General features: G+C 36.2%; 1 protein-coding gene and 1 long non-coding RNA gene across 7 annotated transcripts in view; one reads left to right on the top strand and one right to left on the bottom strand.

Annotated features, from left to right (window-relative positions):
* The window catches only part of LOC130367742 (uncharacterized), a 429,675-nt gene that overhangs the window by 211,760 nt on the left and 192,998 nt on the right, over nucleotides 1–24,917 (bottom strand). The window contains exon 3 of one of the 2 annotated variants that reach the window (XR_008892153.1): nucleotides 22,422–22,601. This is a non-coding gene — a long non-coding RNA (uncharacterized LOC130367742). Of the gene's footprint in view, nucleotides 1–22,003; nucleotides 22,602–24,917 lie in introns of those variants that run through there. The other variant, XR_008892152.1, reaches the window with a different exon arrangement.
* Nucleotides 1–24,917, top strand: part of NFIX (nuclear factor I X) — a 199,006-nt gene that overhangs the window by 20,398 nt on the left and 153,691 nt on the right. For all 5 annotated transcript variants that reach the window (XM_056570433.1, XM_056570432.1, XM_056570438.1 and 2 more), the window contains one exon: nucleotides 3,336–3,721. In XM_056570433.1, coding sequence (XP_056426408.1) covers nucleotides 3,695–3,721 — 27 coding nt within the window. In that variant the 5' untranslated portion in view covers nucleotides 3,336–3,694. The remainder of the gene's footprint in view (nucleotides 1–3,335; nucleotides 3,722–24,917) is intronic.

Genomic DNA, 24,917 nt, shown 5'->3' with positions numbered 1-24,917 from the left:
AGGGAGGTTATATGGAGTAATAGGAGGAGATATAGGAGGTTATATGGAGTAATAGGAGGAGATATAGGAGAGGTTATATGGAGTAATAGGAGGAGATATAGGAGAGGTTATATGGAGTAATAGGAAGAGATATAGGTAGGTTATGTGGAGTAATAGGAGGAGATATAGGAGAGGTTATATGGAGTAATAGGAGGAGATATAGGAGAGGTTATATGGAGCAATAGGAAGAGATATAGGGAGGTTATATGGAGTAATAGGAGGAGATGTAGGAGAGGTTATATGGAGTAATAGGAGGAGATATAGGGAGGTTATATGGAGTAATAGGAGGAGATATAGGCGAGGTTATAAGGAGTAATAGAAGGAAATATAGGGAGGTTATATGGAGTAATAGGAGGAGATATAGGTGAGGTTATATGGAGTAATAGGAGGAGATATAGGAGAGGTTATATGGAGTAATAGGAGGAGATATAGAGGAGGTTATATAGAGTAATAGGAGGAGATATAGGAGAGGTTATATGGAGTAATAGGAGGAGATATAGGAGAGCCTATATGGTGTAATAGGAGGAGATATAGGGAGGTTATATGGAGTAATAATAGGAGGAGATATAGGGGGGTTATATGGAGTAATAGGAGTAGATATAGGAGAGGTTATAAGGAGTAATAGGAGGAGATATAGGGAGGTTATATGGAGTAATAGGAAGAGATATAGGAGAGGTTATATGGAGTAATAGAAGGAGATATAGGGGGGTTATATGGAGTAATAGGAGGAGATATAGGCGAGGTTATAAGGAGTAATAGGAGGAGATATAGGAGGTTATATGGAGTAATAGGAGGAGATATAGGCGAGGTTATATGGAGTAATAGGAGGAGATATAGGGGGGTTATATGGAGTAATAGGAGGAGATATAGGCGAGGTTATAAGGAGTAATAGGAGGAGATATAGGGAGGTTATATGGAGTAATAGGAGGAGATATAGGCGAGGTTATATGGAGTAATAGGAGGAGATATAGGAGAGGTTATATGGAGTAATAGGAGGAGATATAGGGAGGTTATATGGAGTAATAGGAGGAGATATAGGGAAGTTATATGGAGTAATAGGAGGAGATATAGGGAGGTTATAAGGAGTAATAGGAGGAGATTTAGGGGAAGGTATATGAAATAATAGGAGGAGATATAGAGAGGTTATAAGGAGTAATAGGAGGAGATATAGGGAGGTTATATGGAGTAATAGGAGGAGATATAGGAGAGGTCATATGGAGTAATAGGAGGAGATATAGGGGAGGTTATATGGAGTAATAATAGGAGGAGATATAGGGGGGTTATATGGAGTAATAGGAGGAGATATAGGGGAGGTTATATGGAGTAATAGGAGGAGATATAGGGGAGGTTATATGGAGTAATAATAGGAGGAGATATAGGAGGGTTATATGGAGTAATAGGAGGAGATATAGGAGAGGTTATATGGAGTAATAGGAGGAGATATAGGGAGGTTATATGGAGTAATAGGAGGAGATATAGGGAGGTTATAAGGAGTAATAGGAGGAGATATAGGGGGTTATATGGAGTAATAGGAGGAGATATAGGAGAGGTTATATGGAGTAATAGGATATATAGGGGAGGTTATATGGAGTAATAGGAGGAGATAATGGGAGGTTATATGGAGTAATAGGAGGATATATAGGGAGGTTATATGGAGTAATAGGAGGAGATATAGGGAGGTTATATGGAATAATAGGAGGAGATATAGGAGGTTATATGGAGTAATAGGAGGAGATATAGAAGAGGTTATATGGAGTAATAGGAGGAGATATAGGAGAGGTTATATGGAGTAATAGAAGGAGATATAGGAGAGGTTATATTGAGTTATAGGAGGAGACATAGGGAGGTTATATGGAGTAAAAGGAGGAGATATAGGAGAGGTTATATTGAGTAATAGGAAGAGATATAGGGAGGTTATATGGAGTAATAGGAGGAGATATAGGCAAGGTTATATGGAGTAATAGGAGGAGATATATGAGAGGTTATATGGAGTAATAGTAGGAGATATAGGGAGGTTATATGGAGTAATAGAAGGAGATATAGGGAGGTTATATTAAGTAATAGGAGGAGATATAGGGGAAGGTATATGAAATAATAGGAGGAGATATAGAGAGAGATTACAAGGAGTAATAGGAGGAGATATAGGGGAGGTTATATGGAGTAATAATAGGAGGAGATACAGAGGAGGTAATATGGAGTAATAATAGGAGGAGATATAGGGGAGCTTATATGGAGTAATAATAGGAGGAGATATAGGGGAGGTTATATGGAGTAATAGGAGGAGATATAGGGAGGTTATATGGAGTAATAGGAGGAGATATAGGGAGGTTATAGTTGGAGATATAGGGAAGTTATATGGAATAATAGGAGGAGATATAGGGAGGTTATATGGAGTAATAGGAAGAGATATAGGAGAGGTTATATGGAGCAATAGGAGGAGATATAGGGAGGTTATATGGAGTAATAGGAGGAGATATAGGGAGGTTATATGGAGTAATAGGAGGAGATATAGAGGAAGGTATATGAAATAATAGGAGGATATCTAGAGATTACAAAGAGTATATAGGGAATATATAAGGAGATATAGGAGAGGTTATATGGAGCAAAAGAGTGAGATAAAGAGAGGGGCTATAAGCAGTAAAAGGAGGAGATATAAAGGAAAGGTTATATAGAGTCATGTAAGGACTGAGGGATGAGATTATAAAAGAGATGAGATTATAAATGAGGTGTTATAGAGAGAGTTAATATTAACTGTGATGTAAGAATACATTTTAAATAAATATTGAATAAGCAATGCTTTAAACTTTGGTCAAATGTCCCATAAAACTTAATTTCAGCAATCAACTAGTATTTCCCACCCCAAGATATTTCAGTCACAACAAGAATGGTTTTATGGAGACATTTCTAGCAGTTACAGTGTGTGACAAACAGAAGTGACAGATAAAAAGAAACAGACAATTCAGTGGTGAAAAAGTTAATAAATCAAATAAGGACATGGGAAGAAATGATGTCTTGTCCCATTAGCCCTTGGCCTACACTCTCTTGGGACTTCTGTACTATCCATATTTGCCACAATGAATTCTTGCACATTTTATCCTCTCATTCCTTATGTTGTAGAGGACATTGATGTTTGAAATGCTTTGTGATACTTATTCTTCTCCTATATAAATTGCATATTTACGTTTATATTATATAAACGTCTCTTTCCAGTCTCTTTTCTGAGTTTGGCTGTCTCTCCATTCTTCGCACATTTTTTTTGCTCGTTTTCAAAGCTTACTCCAAACTTTTACTTTCAGAGTCATACAAAGACAAAGAGGCATTCGAAGAAAGAGACATCCAGAGGAGCATAAGGAATGAAAAAGATTTTCGAAAACTGAGGAAGAAAGTGAGAACCAGCATGAGACATTTTTCCTTACGTCAACTTGTAGAATAACACATTGTGTAAAACAGGCCTCAAAAATTAAGCGATCAGAAGAAATTAGCTCTTTCAGAGACAACTGGACAAGAAATACTCTGTGCAAAAGAAGAAAAAAACAACAACAAAAAAGGCATCATCTTGGGCTGGAGACACTTCCGCACAAAATGACACAGTCATAGACTGTAGCAAGAAAGAGAGAAAACAAGAAACATCCAAGATTTGTGAGGAGCAGAAGAGATGTACTCACCATACTGTCTGACTCAGGTAACCTTCAATACTCTTTTAACCCATATCACCCTCTCCCATGCACACTACTTTCTTGAATTTCATTGTAATATTTAGTTATTGATTGGTTGCTTTCCATCCAACACACCTCTGCGTAGAACACAAACACAGAATTTCGCACTTACAATATATTTTCTGATCTGCTCTCACCACTGGGAGATTTACCCCTATCTGTTCACTATAAATTGTTGATCTTTGTATTCTTAGGATATAAAAAAAAATCTAATATTTAGATTCAGGAAGGTCTTTTTTTCTTACTTACAACGCGGCAAATGGCAACTGCCTCCTAGGGTTCTCTTGCCTTCCTCTGAATCAACACTGCAGAATCACAGTATAAACTTGAGGAACGCTTCTATGTTACAATGTTACTGCTCACCAAATATGTTATGATATTACTTGTATTCACAGGAATTGGCAATTATATTCCGGCTTGCATCCTCTAGGTCATGGATATGATTTCTTAGTACTTTAAAATATATCTTTTCTTATATGCAACCAAATATAGCTCTTAGTTGTTTCATTAAAGTGTGTTGGCGGGATAACAAAAGTTATGTCTATAAATATTGCAAAATTTTGACAGAAGATAAAACAGATACATAGATATAGACAGATAGATAGATAGATGTGAGACACATAGACAGGGAAAGGTATATATGAAGAAATGCAAGCACTTTCTCATTAAAAATATGTCTTTACAACTGACCATTTATTCTTTTGACATAAAAAAGGCAAATATATACCATATTTATGTACACAGTTAAATAACAAATGTACAACTGAAATAACAAAAGAGAAATATTAACTGAAAAATGTTATATAGATAAAAAAAAAACATTTTTATCTGTAAATGAGGAAAGTTTATCTTATGTTGATTAGTAAAACATCTAACAGATTAATTTACTTTACTATTTTTAGTTACGTATGTTACGATTAGTTACTATTGTTTTCCTCATAAATAATCCTGCCAAATTAAAAAAGATATCTCATATAAGGAAAAAGTAGATGGTAATAGAAGATGGACATAGTGAATACTTTCCTTGTTAATACTAACAGAGCAAATCTATAAAATATTATCAGTGTTATTCATTAAAAGAAAATATATACTTATAGTCCTTACAATCTAGTACACGATGGTTACATTGAATTTCTTCAATGATGAGAAAAGTCAGTAGAGTTCCAGATGTGTACGGATAGTTTTATCCGAGCATCTGTCTTTACTCTGAAATGTATTTTGCCGAAAACATACTGTAACTCAGCCTGTATACTACAGAATCCATTGACCACAACATAAAAGAATGTAAGGAAATTCATAAGATAATTCCAGTTCTAAAAAAAAACCATAGGATATATATATAAATAGATCTCACAAAAAAATGCTCCCTTTAAACTTTACTTGGCTTTTAAAAATTTGAAAAATAATTAAAACATTTTTTATTTCCACTATTATAAAAAAAAGTCTCCTCTATGTGATGAATCTTAATATTTTTCTTTCTTAACCTTTTTGCTTACTACATATAGCCTGAAATAATACTACTCCATATAACCTCCCCTACTATTCCATATAACCAGCCCTATGTCTTTAATTACTTCATATTAACCCCCCCTATATTTCTTCCTATTACTCCATATAAACTCCCTGTATTTCCTATTACTCCATATAACCTCCCTATATCTCCTCCTATTACTCAATATAACCTCCCTATATCTCCTCCTATTACTCCATATAACCTCCCTATATCTCCTCCTATTACTCCATATAATCTCTCCTGTATTTCCTCCTATTACTCCATATAACCTCCCTATATCTCCTCCTATTACTCCATATACCTCCCTATATCCCCTCCAATTACTCCATATACCTATATCTCCTCCTATTACTTCATATAACCTCCCTATATCTCCTCCTATTACTCCCTATAACCTCCCTATATCTCCTCCTATTACTCCATATAACCTCCCTATATCTCCTCCTATTACTCCCTATAACCTCTCCTGTATTTCCTCCTATTACTCTATATAACCTCCCCTATATCTCCTCCTATTACTCCATATACCTCTCCTATATCCCCTCCTATTACTCCATATAACCTCCTATATCTCCTCCTATTACTCCATATTACCTCTCCTTTATCTCCTCCTATTACTCCATATAACCTCTCCTATATCTCCTCCTATTACTCCATATAACCTCCCTATATCTCCTCCTATTACTCCATATAACCTCCCCTATATCTCCTCCTATTACTCCATATAACCTCTCCTATATCCCCTCCTATTACTCAATATAACCTCTCCTATATCTCCCCCTATTACTCCATATAACCTCCCCCTATATCTCCTCCTATTACTCCATATAACCTCCCTATATCTCCTCCTATTACTCCATATAACCTCTCCTATATCTCCTCCTATTACTCCATATACCTCTCCTATATCCCCTCCTATTACTCCATATAACCTCTCCTTTATCTCCTCCTATTACTCCATATAACCTCTCCTATATCTCCTCCTATTACTCCATATAACCTCTCCTATATCTCCTCCTATTACTCCATATAACCTCTCCTATATCTCCTCCTATTACTCCATGTAACCTCTCCTATATCTTCTCCTATTACTCCATATGACCTCTCCTATATCTCCTCCTATTACTCCATATAACCTCCACTATATCTCCTCCTATTACTCCATATAACCTCTCCTATATCTCCTCCTATTACTCCATATAACCTCTCCTATATCTCCTCCTATTACTCCATATAACCTCCTATATTTCCTCCTATTACTCCATATAACCTCCTTATATCTCCTCCTATTACTCCATATAACCTCCCTATATATCCTCCTATTACTCCATATAAACTCCCTATATCTCCTCCTATTACTCCATATAACCTCCCCTATATCCCCTCCTATTACTCCATATAACCTCTCCTATATCTCCCCCTATTACTCCATATAAACTCCCTATATCTCCTCCTATTACTCCATATAATCTCCTATATCTCCTCCTATTACTCCATATAACCTCTCCTATATCTCCTCCTATTACTCCATATAACTTCCCCTATATCTCCTCCTATTACTCCATATAACGTCCCTATATCTCCTCCTATTACTCCATATAACCTCCCTATATCTCCTCCTATTATACCATAAAACCTCCCTATATCACCTCCTATTACTTCATATAACCTCCCTATAACTCTTCCTATTACTCCATATAACCTCCCTATATCTTCTCCTATTACTTCATATAACCTCCCTATATCTTCTCCTATTACTCCATATAACCTCTCCTATATCTCCTCCTATTACTCCATATAACCTCTCCTATATCTCCTCCTATTACTCCATATAACCTCCCTATATCTCCTCCTATTACTCCATATAACCTCTCTATATCTCCTCCTATTACTCCATATAACCTCCCTATATCTCCTCCTATTACTCCATATATCCTCCCCTATATCTTCTCCTATTACTCCATATAAACTCTCCTAAATCTCCTCCTATTCCTCCATATAACCTCCCTATATTTCCTCCTATTACTCCTTATAACCTCCCTATATCTCCTCCTATTACTCCATATAACCTCCCTATATCTCCTCCTATTACTCCATATAACCTCCCTATATCTCCTCCTATTACTCCATATAACCTCTCCTATATCTCCTCCTATGACTCCATATAACCTCTCCTATATCTCCTATTACTCCATATAACCTCCCTATATCTCCTCCTATACTCCATATAACCTCCCTATATCTCCTCCTATTACTCCATATAACCTCTCCTATATCTTCTCCTATTACTCCATATAACCTCCCTAAATCTCCTCCTATTAATCTATATAATTCCATATTACTCTATTGGCCAAACAGCAATAATTTTGACTGCATGTATACTCTGTATGCATATGATATATATATAATATCAGTCATACAAACGTCTAATAGATCCACGCAAAAAAAATATTTGTCACCATCATTTTAGGCCTAAATCAGTGTATAGATATCATTATACAGTGTGATTATGATCAGTATATAGATATCATTATACACTGTGATTATTATCAGTATATATAGATATCATTATACAGTGTGATTATTATCAGTATATAGATATCATTATACAGTGTGATTATTATCAGTATATAGATATCATTATACAGTGTGATTATTATCAGTATATATAGATATCATTATACAGTGTGATTATTATCAGTATATATAGATATCATTATACAGTGTGATTATTATCAGTATATATAGATATCATTATACAGTGTGATTATTATCAGTATATATAGATATCATTATACAGTGTGATTATTATCAGTATATATAGATATCATTATACAGTGTGATTATTATCAGTATATATAGATATCATTATACAGTGTGATTATTATCAGTATATATAGATATCATTATACAGTGTGATTATTATCAGTATATAGATATCATTATACAGTGTGATTATTATCAGTATATAGATATCATTATACAGTGTGATTATTATCAGTATATAGATATAATTATACAGTGTGATTATTATCAGTATATAGATATCATTATACAGTGTGATTATTATCAGTATATATAGATATCATTATACAGTGTGATTATTATCAGTATATATAGATATCATTATACAGTGTGATTATTATCAGTATATAGATATAATTATACAGTGTGATTATTATCAGTATATAGATATCATTATACAGTGTGATTATTATCAGTATATATAGATATCATTATACAGTGTGATTATTATCAGTATATAGATATCATTATACAGTGTGATTATTATCAGTATATATAGATATCATTATACAGTGTGATTATTATCAGTATATAGATATAATTATACAGTGTGATTATTATCAGTATATAGATATCATTATACAGTGTGATTATTATCAGTATATAGATATCATTATACAGTGTGATTATTATCAGTATATAGATATCATTATACAGTGTGATTATTATCAGTATATATAGATATCATTATACAGTGTGATTATTATCAGTATATAGATATCATTATACAGTGTGATTATTATCAGTATATAGATATCATTATACAGTGTGATTATTATCAGTATATATAGATATCATTATACAGTGTGATTATTATCAGTATATAGATATCATTATACAGTACAGTGTGTTTATTATCAGTATATATAGATATCATTATACAGTGTGATTATTATCAGTATATATAGATATCATTATACAGTGTGATTATTATCTGTATATATAGATATAATTATACAGTGTGATTATTATCAGTATATATAGATATCATTATACAGTGTGATTATTATCAGTATATATAGATATCATTATACAGTCTGATTATTATCAGTATATATAGATATCATTATACAGTGTGATTATTATCAGTATATATAGATATCATTATACAGTGTGATTATTATCAGTATATATAGATATCATTATACAGTGTGATTATCATCAGTATATATAGATATCATTATACAGTGTGATTATTATCAGTATATAGATATAATTATACAGTGTGATTATTATCAGTATATAGATATCATTATACAGTGTGATTATTATCAGTATATATAGATATCATTATACAGTGTGATTATTATCAGTATATAGATATCATTATACAGTGTGATTATTATCAGTATATATAGATATCATTATACAGTGTGATTATTATCAGTATATAGATATAATTATACAGTGTGATTATTATCAGTATATAGATATCATTATACAGTGTGATTATTATCAGTATATAGATATCATTATACAGTGTGATTATTATCAGTATATAGATATCATTATACAGTGTGATTATTATCAGTATATATAGATATCATTATACAGTGTGATTATTATCAGTATATAGATATCATTATACAGTGTGATTATTATCAGTATATAGATATCATTATACAGTGTGATTATTATCAGTATATATAGATATCATTATACAGTGTGATTATTATCAGTATATAGATATCATTATACAGTACAGTGTGTTTATTATCAGTATATATAGATATCATTATACAGTGTGATTATTATCAGTATATATAGATATCATTATACAGTGTGATTATTATCAGTATATATAGATATCATTATACAGTGTGATTATTATCAGTATATAGATATCATTATACAGTGTGATTATTATCAGTATATATAGATATCATTATACAGTCTGATTATTATCAGTATATATAGATATCATTATACAGTGTGATTATTATCAGTATATATAGATATCATTATACAGTGTGATTATTATCAGTATATATAGATATCATTATACAGTGTGATTATCATCAGTATATATAGATATCATTATACAGTGTGATTATTATCAGTATATATATATATATCACTATACAGTGTGATTATTATCAGTATATAGATATCATTATACAGTGTGATTATTATCAGTATATATAGATATCATTATACAGTGTGATTATTATCAGTATATATAGATATCATTATACAGTGTGATTATTATCAGTATATAGATATCATTATACAGTGTGATTATTATCAGTATATATAGATATCATTATACAGTGTGATTATTATCAGTATATATAGATATCATTATACAGTGTGATTATTATCAGTATATAGATATCATTATACAGTGTGATTATTATCAGTATATATAGATATCATTATACAGTGTGATTATTATCAGTATATAGATATCATTATACAGTGTGATTATTATCAGTATATATATAGATATCATTATACAGTGTGATTATTATCAGTATATATAGATATCATTATACAGTGTGATTATTATCAGTATATAGATATCATTATACAGTGTGATTATTATCAGTATATAGATATCATTATACAGTGTGATTATTATCAGTATATATAGATATCATTATACAGTGTGATTATTATCAGTATATAGATATCATTATACAGTGTGATTATCATCAGTATATATAGATATCATTATACAGTGTGATTATTATCAGTATATAGATATCATTATACAGTGTGATCATTATCAGTATATATAGATATCATTATACAGTGTGATTATTATCAGTGTATATAGATATCATTATACAGTGTGATTATTATCAGTATATATAGATATCATTATACAGTGTGATTATTATCAGTATATATAGATATCATTATACAGTGTGATTATTATCAGTATATAGATATCATTATACAGTGTGATTATTATCAGTATATATAGATATCATTATACAGTGTGATTATTATCAGTATATATAGATATCATTATACAGTGTGATTATTACCTGTATATAGATATCATTATACAGTGTAATTATTATCAGTATATATAGATATCATTATACAGTGTGATTATTATCAGTATATATAGATATCATTATACAGTGTGATTATTATCAGTATATAGATATCATTATACAGTGTGATTATTATCAGTATATATAGATATCATTATACAGTGTGATTATTATCAGTATATATAGATATCATTATACAGTGTGATTATTATCAGTATATATAGATATCATTATACAGTGTGATTATTATCAGTATATATAGATATCATTATACAGTGTGATTATTATCAGTATATAGATATCATTATACAGTGTGATTATTATCAGTATATATAGATATCATTATACAGTGTGATTATTATCAGTATATAGATATCATTATACAGTGTGATTATTATCAGTATATAGATATCATTATACAGTGTAATTATTATCAGTATATATAGATATCATTATACAGTGTGATTATTATCAGTATATATAGATATCATTATACAGTGTGATTATTATCAGTATATATAGATATCATTATACAGTGTGATTATTATCAGTATATATAGATATCATTATACAGTGTGATTATTATCAGTATATAGATATCATTATACAGTGTGATTATTATCAGTATATATAGATATCATTATACAGTGTGATTATTATCAGTATATATAGATATCATTATACAGTGTGATTATTATCAGTATATAGATATCATTATACAGTGTGATTATTATCAGTATATATAGATATCATTATACAGTGTGATTATTATCAGTATATATAGATATCATTATACAGTGTGATTATTATCAGTATATATAGATATCCTTATACAGTGTGATTATTATCAGTATATAGATATCATTATACAGTGTGATTATTATCAGTATATAGATATCATTATACAGTGTAATTATTATCAGTATATATAGATATCATTATACAGTGTGATTATTATCAGTATATATAGATATCATTATACAGTGTGATTATTATCAGTATATATAGATATCATTATACAGTGTGATTATTATCAGTATATATAGATATCATTATACAGTGTGATTATTATCAGTATATAGATATCATTATACAGTGTGATTATTATCAGTATATAGATATCATTATACAGTGTGATTATTATCAGTATATATAGATATCATTATACAGTGTGATTATTATCAGTATATATAGATATCATTATACAGTGTGATTATTATCAGTATATATAGATATCATTATACAGTGTAATTATTATCAGTATATATAGATATCATTATACAGTGTGATTATTATCAGTATATATAGATATCATTATACAGTGTGATTATTATCAGTATATATAGATATCATTATACAGTGTGATTATTATCAGTATATAGATATCATTATACAGTGTGATTATTATCAGTATATATAGATATCATTATACAGTGTGATTATTATCAGTATATATAGATATCATTATACAGTGTGATTATTATCAGTATATAGATATCATTATACAGTGTGATTATTATCAGTATATATAGATATCATTATACAGTGTGATTATTATCAGTATATATAGATATCATTATACAGTGTGATTATTATCAGTATATATAGATATCATTATACAGTGTGATTATTATCAGTATATATAGATATCATTATACAGTGTGATTATTATCAGTATATATAGATATCATTATACAGTGTGATTATTATCAGTGTATATAGATATCATTATACGGTGTGATTATTATCAGTATATATATAGATATCATTATACAGTGTGATTATTATCAGTATATATAGATATCATTATACAGTGTGATTATTATCAGTATATAGATATCATTATACAGTGTGATTATTAACAGTGTATAGATATCATTATACAGTACATTGCTATTATTATCAGTGTATAGATCAGTGTTTCCCAACCAGAGTGCCTCCAGATGTTGCAAAACTACAACTCCCAGCATGCCTGGACAGCCTTTGGCTGTCCAGGCATTCTTGGAGTTGTAGATTTGCTACACCTGGAGGCACCCTGGTTGGGAAATAATGGTATATATACTATTATTATACAGTGCAGTATATGCATACTCAGTATTACTCTATTAGTGTAGAAGATGTGGGAGTAGTTTTATGTGAGTTGGAATGTAACTTTTAATCCAACACTCTCCATATGGAAAAAGTAGTAAGAATTAATGTACATTCCTCCCCCCACCTCTGCTCTCTTCTCCTCTCTGTCCATCGTGTTCCCTCTCTTTTGCCGTCTTTCCTTGTCTCTTCCCCCCTTTCTCTCCACCCCCAACACTTTCCTTGTTTCTTTCTTTCTCCACGTTCCACTCCCGTCTCAGTCTGTGTATGTTTGGACGGGGTCCTGGCTCCAGTGCTGACCTTGCGTTACCTCATCATGTGATCTGGAGCTACGTTGGGTTTATATGGCAATAATGAGCAGTCGGGGCAAACAGAACGACAGCACCAGATTATTTAACTCCCCAGGCACCAGAGCAGCTCACTACACAATGTAGCAACATGTGTAATATAATAAAGCTGTACGAAAAGCATCTGAGACTCTGAATGAGAGGAGTAAATTGATATTAAAACACAGCAACACCAGTGTTTCCCAACCCGAGTGCCTCCAGCTGTTGTAAAACTATAACTCCCAGCATGCCGTTGGCTGTCTGGGCATGCTGGGAGTTGTAGTTGTGCAACATTTGGAGACACACTGAGAAACACTGCCCTATGCAGAGCAATGTTAGGCCGTCATTCTAGGTTCCATTTACCCAGTGTTAATATACAGAATAACCCCAATGTATTTAAAGGGGTTCTCCGGTGAAAACCTTTTTTCTTTTAAATCAACTGGTGGCAGAAAGTTAAACAAATTTGTAAATTACTTCTATTAAAAAATCTTAATCCTTGCAGTACATATTAGCTGCTGAATGCTACAGAGGAAATTCCTTTCTTTTTGGAACACTGATGACATCACGAGCACAGTACTCTCTGCTGACATCTCTGTCCATTTTAGCAACCATGCATAGCAGATGCATAGCAGATGTATGCTAAGGGCAGCATGGTGGCTCAGTGGTTAGCACTGCTGCCTTGCAGTGCTGGGGACTTGGGTTCAAATCCCACTAAGGACAACAATAAATAAAGTGTTATTATAATAACGTCAGCAGAGAGAACTGTGCTCGTGATGTCATCAGAGAGCATTCCAAAAAGAAAAGAATTTCCTCTGTAGTATTCAGCAGCTAATAAGTACAGGAAGGATTAAGATTTTTTTAATAGAAGTAATTTACAAATATGTTTAACTTTCTGCCACCAGTTGATTTAAAAGAAAAAAGGTTTTCACCGGAGTACCCCTTTAATTATTTTATTAGAATCAATAACCACATAAGAAGAAGAAATGAGGCAGTTTCTGAAACTTTAGTATATTGATCTATCAGAAATGTATTCATATTATGACACCATCATTGTGTGGCTAATATTTACATTTTTATAGTAGGGGACATAACAGAAGCAAATCTAAAAATCTAAATCTGCATTTTTTACACTAACATGTTCTTGTAGACCCATATTTTTTATTTTTACGAGGGGTGAAAGGAGAACAAGCCCCAAAAATTTGTAACCCAATTTCTCTTGAGTGAGGAAATACCTCATATGTGGATGTAAAGTGCTCTGTTGGTGCACTAGAGGGCTCAGAAGGGAAGGAGCGACAATGGGATGTTAAAGAGCGAATTTTGCTGAATTTTTTTTTTTTGGGGCATATCACATTTTAGAAAGTGCCTATGGTGCCAGAACAGCTAAAAACACCCCACATGGCATACTATTTTGGAAACTACACCCCTCAAGGAACATACAGTGAGCCTTAACACCCCACAGGTGTTTGACGAATTTTCAATAAAGTTGGACGTGAAAATAAAAAAATAAAAAATAAATTCCCTAAAATGCTGATGTTACCCAAAATGTTTAATTTTCACAAGGGGTAATAGGTGAAAATGTCCCCAAAAAGTTGAAACCCCATTTCTCTCGAGTAAGGAAATATATAATATGTTGATGTAAAGTGTTCTGCAGGTGCACTAGAGGGCTCAGAAGGGAAGGAGCAACATTGGGGGTTTGGAAAGCGAATTTTGCGGAAATGGTTTCTGCAGGGCATGTCTCATTTAGGAAGCCCCTATGGTGCCAGAACAGTGAAAAACACCCCACATGGCAACTATTTAGGAAACTACACCCCTCATGGCACGTAACAAGGGGTACAGTGAGCCTTAACACCCCACACCTGTGGGGTGTTAAGGCTCACTATACAGTGGGGATCAAAAGTTTGGTCACCCCAGGTAAAAATTTGTATTAATGTGCATAAAGAAGCCAAGGAAAGATGGAAAAATCTCCAAAAGGCATCAAATTACAGATTAGACATTCTTATAATATGTCAACAAAAGTTAGATTTTATTTCCATCATTTACACTTTCAAAATAACAGAAAACAAAAAAATGGCGTCTGCAAGAGTTTGGGTACCCTGCAGAATTTATAGCATGTACTGCCCCCTTTGCAAAGCTGAGACCTGCCAGTATTATGGATTGTTCTCAATCATCATCTGGGAAGACCAGGTGATGTCAATCTCAAAGGTTTTAAATGCCCAGACTCATCTGACCTTGCCCCAACAATCAGCACCATGGGTTCTTCTAAGCCGTTGTCTAGAAACTGAAAATAGTTGGCGCTCACAAAGCTGGAGAAGGCTATAAGAAGATAGCAAAATGTTTTCAGATGTCAATATCCTCTGTTTGCAATGTAATTAAGAAATGGCAGTCATCAGGAACAGTGGAAGTTAAAGCAAGATCTGGAAGACCAAGAAAAATATCAGACCGCTCGCAGGATTGTGAGAAAAACAATTCAAAACCCACGTTTAACTGCACAATCCCTCCAGAAAGATCTGGCAGACACTGGAGTTGTGGTACACTATTCCACTATAAAGAGATACTTGTACAAATATGGTCTTCATGGAAGAGTCATCAGAAGAAAACCTCTTCTACGTCCTCACCACAAAAATCAGCATTTGAACTTTGCAAATGAACATATAGATAAGCCTGATGCATTTTGGAAACAAGTTCCGTGGACCGATGAGGTTAAAATTGAACTTTTTGGCCGGAATGAGCAAAGGTACGTTTGGAGAAGAAGGGGAACAGAATTTAACCCCTTAAGGACCGGGGTTTTTTCCGTTTTTGCATTTTCGTTTTTTGCTCCTTGCCTTTAAAAAATCATAGCTCTTTCAATTTTGCACCTAAAAATCCATATGATGGCTTATTTTTTGCGCCACCAATTCTACTTTGTAAAGACGTCAATCATTTTGCCCAAAAATCTACGGTGAAACGAGAAAAAAAATCATTGTGCGACAAAATTGAAAAAAAAACGCAGTTTTGTAACTTTTGGGGGCTTCCGTTTCTATTTAGTACATTTTTCGGTAAAAATGACACCTTATCTTTATTCTGTAGGTCCATACGATTAAAATGATCCCCTACTTATATAGGTTTGATTTTGTCGAACTTCTGGAAAAAATCATAACTACATGCAGGAAAATTAATACGTTTAAAATTGTCATCTTCTGACCCCTATAACTTTTTAATTTTTCCGTGTATGGGGTGGTTTGAGGGCTCATTTTTTGCGCCGTGATCTGAAGTTTTTAACGGTTTTTGCATTGATAGGACTTATTGATCGCTTTTTATTCATTTTTAAATGATATAAAAAGTGACCAAAAATGCACTATTTTGGACTTTGGAATTTTTTTGCGCGCACGCCATTGACCGAGCGGTTTAATTAATGATATATTTTTATAATTCGGACATTTCCGCACGCGGTGATACCATATATGTTTATTTTTATTTTATTTACACTGTGTTTTTTTTTTTATTGGAAAAGGGGGGTGATTCAAATTTTTAATAGGGGAGGGGTTAAATGACATTCATTCACTTTTTTTTTCCACTTTTTTTTTTGCAGTGTTATAGGTCCCATAGGGACCTATAACACTGCACACACTGATCTTCATCATTGACCACTGGTTTCTCATAAGAAACCAGTGATCAACGATTCTGCCGCATGACTGCTCAGGCCTGGATCTCAGGCATTGAGCAGTCATTCGGCGATCGGACAGCGAGGAGGCAGGTAGGGGCCCTCCCGCTGTCCTGTCAGCTGTTCGGGATGCCGCGATTAGCCGCGGCTATCCCGAACAGCCCGACTGAGCTAGCCGGCAACTTTCACTTTCACTTTTAGCCGCGCGGCTCAGCTCTGAGCGCGCGGCTAAAGGGTTAATAGCGCGCCATCGGCGCTGCGCGCTATTAGAGGCGGGTCCCGGCTTCACTATGACGCCGGGCCCGCCGTGATATGACGCGGGGTTACTGTGTAACCCCGTGTTATATCAGGAGACCAGGACCAATGGCGTACCTGTAAGCCCTTGGTCCTTGGGGGGTTAATGAAATGAACCTCTGTCCAACTGTTAAGCATGGGGGTGGATCAATTATGCTTTGGGTTTGTATTGCAGCCAGTGGCACAGGGAACATCTCACGAGTAGAAGGAAAAATGGATTCAATAAAATTTCAGCAAATTTTGGGTGCTAACTTGATGCCATTTGTGAAAAAGCTGAACTTAAAGAGAGGAGGGCTTCTACAAATGGATAATGATCCTAAATACACCTCAAAATCCACAGGGGATTACATCAAGAGGCGTAAACTGAAGGTTTTGCCATGGCCTTCACAATCTCCGGACCTCAACATAATTGAAAATCTATGGATAGACCTTAAAAGAGCAGTGTGTGACAGACAGCCCAGAAATCTCAAAGAACTGGAAGACTTTTGTAAGGAAGAATGGGCAAAGATACCTCAAAGAAGAACTGAAAGACTCTTGGCTGGCTACAAAAAAGCTGTGATACTTGCCAAAGGGGGCAGTACAAGATGTTAACTCTGAAGGGTGCCCAAACTCTTGCAGGTGCCATTTTTTTGTTTTCTGTTATTTTGAAAGTTTAAATGATGGAAATAAAATCTAACTTTTGTTGACATATTATAAGAATGTCTAATCTGTAATTTGATGCCTTTTGAAGATTTTTCCATCTTTCCTTGGCTTCTTTATGCACATTAATCCAAATTTTTACCTGGGGTGCCCAAACTTTTGATCCCCACTGTACCCCTTGCTGCGTTCCGTGAGGGGGGTAGTTTCTGAAATGGGGTCACATGTGGGTGTTTATTTTTTTGCGTTTATGTCAGAATCGCTGTAACCAACAGCCACCCCTGTGCAAATCAGCAGTTAAGGCCTCAAATGTACATAGTGCACAATCACTTCTGAGCCCTGTTGTGCACCCACAGAGCATTTTCATTTTTACACTAACAGGCTGGTGTAGACCCCAATTTTACATTTTCATAAGGGGTAAAAGAAGAAAAAGCCACCAAAAATTTGTAGCGCAATTTCTCCCGAGTACGGAAATACCCCATATGTGGCCCTAAGCTGTTGCCTTGAAATACGACAGGGCTCCGAAGTGAGAGAGCGACATGCGCATTTGAGACCTAAATTAGGGATTTTGATAGGGGTGTACCCGGATGCAAGCATAACACTTGCCTCCACCACCAAAAATACTGTACGTCAGTTTTCCCCAAACAGGGTGCCTCCAATTTTTGCAAAACTCCCAACATTCCTGGACAGTCAATGGCTGTCCAGCAATTCTGGGAGTTGTTATTTTGCAACAGCTGGAGGCTCCGTTTTGGAAAAACTGACGTACAAGACGTTTTTTATTTTTATTGGGGGGGGGGGGGGGGGCACAGTGTAAGGGTGTAGTGTATATGCAGTGTTTTACTCTTTATTTAGGGTTAGTGTAGTGTAGTGTTTTTAGGGTTCATTCACACAGGCGGTGGATTACAGTGTGTTTCCTGCTGCGGCGGAAAATTTGCAGCATCTCAAACTTGAAGAGGGAAACTTGCTGTAAACCCCCACCCATGTGAATGTACCCTGTACATTCACTTGGGGGGGGGGGGCAAAACTACAACTCCCAGCATTCTGATACTGTCCAGGCATGCTGGGAGTTGTAGTTCTGCCACATCTGAAGGGCCAGATGTTACAGAACTACAACTCCCAGCATGCCTGGACTGTCTGGGCATGCTGGGAGTTGTAGCTTTGAAACTCCTAGAAGCTGCAGTTAAGATCACTGTGCGGCAAACTTCACTGCAGCATCTGACACCGCTGCCGCACCACTTGCCTGCTGCCGGTCCTGGTCGCCGTGTGACTGCCGCCGGTTACCGCATCCACGGCCCCCACACCTCGCCGCCATCTTCCCCCGCTCTGCCCCGACATCCAGGAGAGGGCAGAGCAGGGGAAATGAACGTTCCCCCCGCCCCTGCCCTGCGATTCGCCGATCGGCCAATCGCAGGGGATAGGAGGAGTTGGCACCCTGCCACCTCGCTCCTATCCTCTAGGATGATCGGGGCTGTCACTGACAGCTCAGATCATCCCTATTTTCCGGGCTATCGGGTCATCAGAGACCCGATCAGCCCGGAATAAACCGCATGTCGCCGACCCCCCCAGGCATTTGCACTGGATGCCTGCTGAATGATTTCAGCAGGCATCCCGGTCCGGTCCCCGCCCGCCGCGGGGACTGAAATTCCCACAGGCATACAGGTACGCCCTTGGTCCTTAAGTAACAGGGTGGAAGGGCGTCCCTGTATGCCCTTCGTCCCCGACAGGTTAACCCCTTAGTGATGGCCCATACTTGTGTTTTTATAGCTGTCACTACAGGGGTTTTGGATGAGATGCAGCCTACACGGCTGCCATCAGAAAGTTCTGGGCCCCTTACACAGCTTGAGGCCTTGAGGCAAACATTTTAGGCTCTTTCTCCAGCAAAATGCCGCCTCTTTATGAACTCCCCATGTGTATTGTCCCAGTAGATAGTGCCACTTTGTGCCCCCATAAATAATTTTAGGCCCCCATAGATAGGTGTAGACCGCCATATTGCCCCCTTAAGTAGGCATAGGCCTCCATAGGTAGGTGTAGGCCCCCATAGGTAGGTGTAGGCCCCCAATTGTAGGTGTAGGCCCGCAGTGCCCCCTTAGTTAGGTTTAGCCCCTCCATAGGTAGGTGTAGGTCCCCAGTGCCCCCATAGATAGGTATAGGCCCCCCAGTGCCCCCATAGGTAGGTGTAGGCCCCCAGTGCCCCCATAGGTAGGAGTAGGCCCAAGGTGCCCCCATAGGTAGGTGTAAGCCCACAGTGCCCCCATAGGTATTTGTAGGCCCCCAGTGCCCCGATAGGTAGGTGTAGGCCCCCTGTACCCCTTAGGTAGGTGTAGGCCCCGTGAACCCCATAGGAAGGTGTATGCCCCCTATGCCCCCACAGACATACTGCCTACAGCTATGTACAGTATATAGCTGCAGAAAGTATGTCTGTGTACTTTCCTGCTTCTGTGCTCAAAGCACTGCTTCTTCGATCCAGGACCTATGGGCTATAGCTGTTTGTCACTGGGCTGGAGGAGCAGTGGTTGGAGCACTGAGGGCAGCGTGCTATGCTGTTATAATTACCTGACCGGCAGCCTGTCTCCCTGCTCCGTGGCGCTCCTCTGCTCCTTCTGTACGGGCTAACGCAGGCACGTCAGTGACATCCCTGCATCCTGAATAGATCAATAGGGACACAGGGATGTCCCTGTTACACTGGGCGACGGCGATTGACGAGACTTACTGGACCCGGGCCCCTTATAGGTGTACTACCTGTAACCCCCTGATGGCGGCCCTGGCTGCTTATGTAGCCATCTGGTCTCCGCTAACTGCCAGGACTGGAGAAATCTAGTTTTGGGCAGTTTAACCCATTAAATGCTGCATTCGAATCATGAAATCCGGGGTGCCGATAGGCTTCCATGGCACAGACGTATACATTACAAAGTGCTGACTGGTATAATATACTGCACTACAAGTGCAGTGTGTTATATCAGCAATCAAAAGATCGTATTTGAAAGTTACAAAGTAAAAAACTTTTATTTTTATAAAATAAAAAAGTTTAATAAAACAATAAAAAAAATTCCCCCATTCCACCCTCATAAAAGAAAAATGCATATTAAAAATGTATTTCTGTATAAAATATAAAAGAATGTAAAACAAAACTCTGCGGATCTAAACAATAGATAAATAAATAATAATACATAAATAAACAAAAAAATGCGAGAATTAAGTGTTTTGTTAATCTACCTTCCAAAATAAAATTAAAAAATTGTGATGAGCTTAACTATAAATAAATTAATAAATGCATAAATAAATAAACAATAAGATGCAGGAATGACAGTATTCTGTTAATCCACCTTTAAAAATAAAGAATAAAATTAAAAACTTTTCCTGCAAAAGACAAGCCCCCATGCACCTCTGTCGAGAAAAAAAAAATGGGTCTTGAAATGTGATGACACTTTGTTGTGCCAAACTAGAAAAACTAGTAAAACTGACCCAGAGAATAAAAAGAATAATGCTATTTTTACCACATGGTGAATGGTGCATATTTTAAATGCATAAAATATACGTTATATGAATCCCAAAAAGGTGGCTGTAAAATGTACAACATGTCCCACAAAAAACAAGCTCTCATATGAAAAAAAAATTTGTTTTGTTAATAAGTGATAGTGACAGCGATGACAAAACGAAGATGGTAACAAGGTCCAAATTGGCTTGGTCACTTAGGGGTTAATAAAGGATATGCTACATATGTCGCAACAGAAACTCACAACCATAACGACAGTAAGAGATATCCAGCAGTCATGCAATTGTGTCATGGGACAGCAGGACATGACATTGTCATAGCTAATGCACCAGTTTGATACGCTGGGCACTAGACCAGTGTTTTATAACCAGGATGCCTCCAGCTGTTGCAAACCTACTAGTTGTAGTTTTGCAACAGCTGGAGGCACTCTGGTTGGAAAACACTGCACTAGACAATGTCTGTACTCCGCAATCCCTAAATTTGCTGCCTATGTCTATGCTGTTGATTACTCATATAATAGGCATTTTCCTACTTAGCAACAGTTGTAATATATGGGCTAATTCCGACACATTCATTTTTTTCCATTCATAACTACAATTCTGTGAAAATTGATGGCTCATACATGCAAATTACCAGTAATAATAGATTGCAACACGTAGACGGTCGACCCCAACTTGTCCTACCGAACTTGTATTATAATTTTGGCTTTGCAAACAAAATCAACAAAACCATGTATAGTAGATAGACTAGTTGTATTGGGTAAACATCTATACTATAGTTGGAACATTGTTAAAGGAGTCATCCCACCATGACCTAAGTTTCCCGTCTCTGGTCGGAACAGAGTGTCGATCGCGGGTACGCTCTACCTTGCATCTAATTTTCTTGGCTATCACAGGCAGCTCCCATAGAGGATGAATAGAGTGGCCATGAGCACGTGTGACCGCTGCTCCTTCTTACTGGACATTCAGGTCCCTGTTCTCGAGATTTTGGTTTGTCCCAGCAGTCAGAAACTTATCACCAATTCTGTAAGTAGGGGATAGGTTGTTCTGGTGGGAAAAGTGATGGTAGATGAAGTTATGGTAAAGAAGAGAAGATAATTTTTTATGCTGAGGTTGGATATATTGATCATATTATTTATTTTCTATAAAAAATTAAATAAAAAAAAACACAATACACACCAGTGCAAACAAAGCAACTGAGGAGTAAGTAAAATTATTTCAAATGGTATGTGGAAAATCCGTGTGCTAGCTCACTTAATAAGAAATACTGAAACAATTATGAGTTATGAACTGCACAGAGCAGTCATTTAGGAAAAAATAACAGAATACATTTTAGAAATTACCTAAATGGTAAAACAATGACATTTTCAATATTATTAGCGTATTCTTTATCAATCCTGAGTCACCTTTAAATGGTCAAACAACTCCCCTCCATGTGATAGCCTATGTGATTCCTAACATTTTTGTACATTCATTTACCAAAAATGACTTGGCCACTTGGTGTATCCCTTCCTTGCGATTAGCTGTCCACTGCCTGTTGTTAGGGCAAATCCATCTCTAGTAACAAAACAGATTACAGGAAGTGGGGACGAAACATAGTTATGTGCTCTGTGCTAGAGAGAGGGAGAGAATAATTGTGTGCCTGCATATTAAGAGGCTCTGCACTTTCTATGCCAGATAAATCAAGGCTTCCCTTTTATCTCGGCAGGAACAGTGCTTAGTGTAACCCTTTCTATACTTTGCTGCTGCTGTTTATTTCCCTTCTATAATTAGAAAAACCTGTAGATCACCCCCCATGTCATCTATAGCAGTGAGCTGTATAAATCATACCCCAGCACAGTGCCAGAATATTTAGTGCTTAGGGTACCCTTTCCTTGCTGTCCTGCTGTTTATTTCATTAGTGCTCACACTGCCCTTTGTTTATAACCCAGTGCAGCAGTAACCCTGAAATCCCTTTACATGCCACCTATAAGAGTGCACTGTGTAAATCATCAGCCCAGCCCAGTGCAACCCTGTTCAGTACACTTCCACCAGCACTTTGTTATGGCACAGCAAAGAGAAGTATGAGATGTGTTGTGCAATGATTGGCTAGACAAGTAAGGGAGGAACAGGTTAATTCATTTAGCAAAGTCTGGGCTCAAAAATTCATAGTGTGAGTGGTGAAGCAGAATCCCATTAAAAGCAGTGGAAGGCTGCTGCTTCTTATTTTCCCCCAGCAGAACCCCAGAGAGGAATTCCACTTGGAAAATATGTAGTGTGAAAAAAAGAAGCTGATACCTTCAAAGCAATACTCTCTTTTTCATGCTAAGGAAAATGCAGATTTAGGGTAGGGTCACATGTGCCATATTTTGCTGTGTATTTGCTGCTGCATATTCTCCTACCCATTGAAGACAATAAATAGCAAAATACACAGCTGTATTTTTTAACCTTTAAAGGGGTACTCCACTGGCCCGGCTTTCGGCTGCATTTGGAAATAATCTTCCAAATGCTGTGCGTGCGTGGCGGGAGTTGGTCATGGCTCCTCGTGCTGTCAGGCCACGCCCCCTCAATGCAAGTCTATGGAAGGGGGTCTGGTGGCCGTTACGCCCCCTCTCATAGAGTAGTATTGGGGGGGGGGGCGTAGCCTGACGGCCCGAGGGGGCATTGCCGACCCTCGCAGTACGCGCACAGCATTCAGAACTAAATGTGCCGAGCTCAGACGGAAGGCTGGCCAGTGGAGTACCCCCTTTAATGGGTAGGAAGATACATAGCAGCAAATATGCAGGCATGTGTGACCCTACCCTTAACATGGACCATAAAACATCTTAGATGATGTTTACACACAGTTTTTAAGCCGAATATCGAGCTGTTTTTCTGTTCACACACAGCTGGTTTTTGCTTATAGGCTTTTCTTTCAGCTGTTTATACCTCTAAATAAGGCTCAGAAATAGTGTGTGACCATAGCCTTTAAAGGAGAACTCAGGTGGTAGGAGAACATGGGCGTTCCCCAGCTGACGCAATGTCACTGAAGCCTGCGACAGCTGTGCCTTGCCATGCCCCACACACACTTGAGTTTGGTCTCCTGCCAGGCTGGGAGGAGACCAAACTAACTGTTTGACTTGTGGCAGTGAACAGAACATAGCCACCTAGTGGCCATTTTTTCAATCACATTACAAAAATATAAATTGAGAATTTTAACAGCAAGAGAATAGCAAAGTGTCTTATAATTACATAAGGAACAATGTATTAAAAGTTTAGTTTGGTGACAGGTACTCTTAAAGCTTTTTGGTTTAAGCATTAACTGTTAGATTGATGTCAAAAGTGACATATCAAAAGTTTTGCTTGGTCGGGATATTACTGCTGAACCCAACCAATGGGGCTTGC

Source organism: Hyla sarda, chromosome 4 (genome assembly GCF_029499605.1).
Source record: "Hyla sarda isolate aHylSar1 chromosome 4, aHylSar1.hap1, whole genome shotgun sequence".
NCBI lineage: Eukaryota > Metazoa > Chordata > Amphibia > Anura > Hylidae > Hyla > Hyla sarda.
The sequence above is the reverse complement of the archived record's forward strand: the minus strand, read 5'-3'. Positions and strand labels throughout refer to the sequence as shown.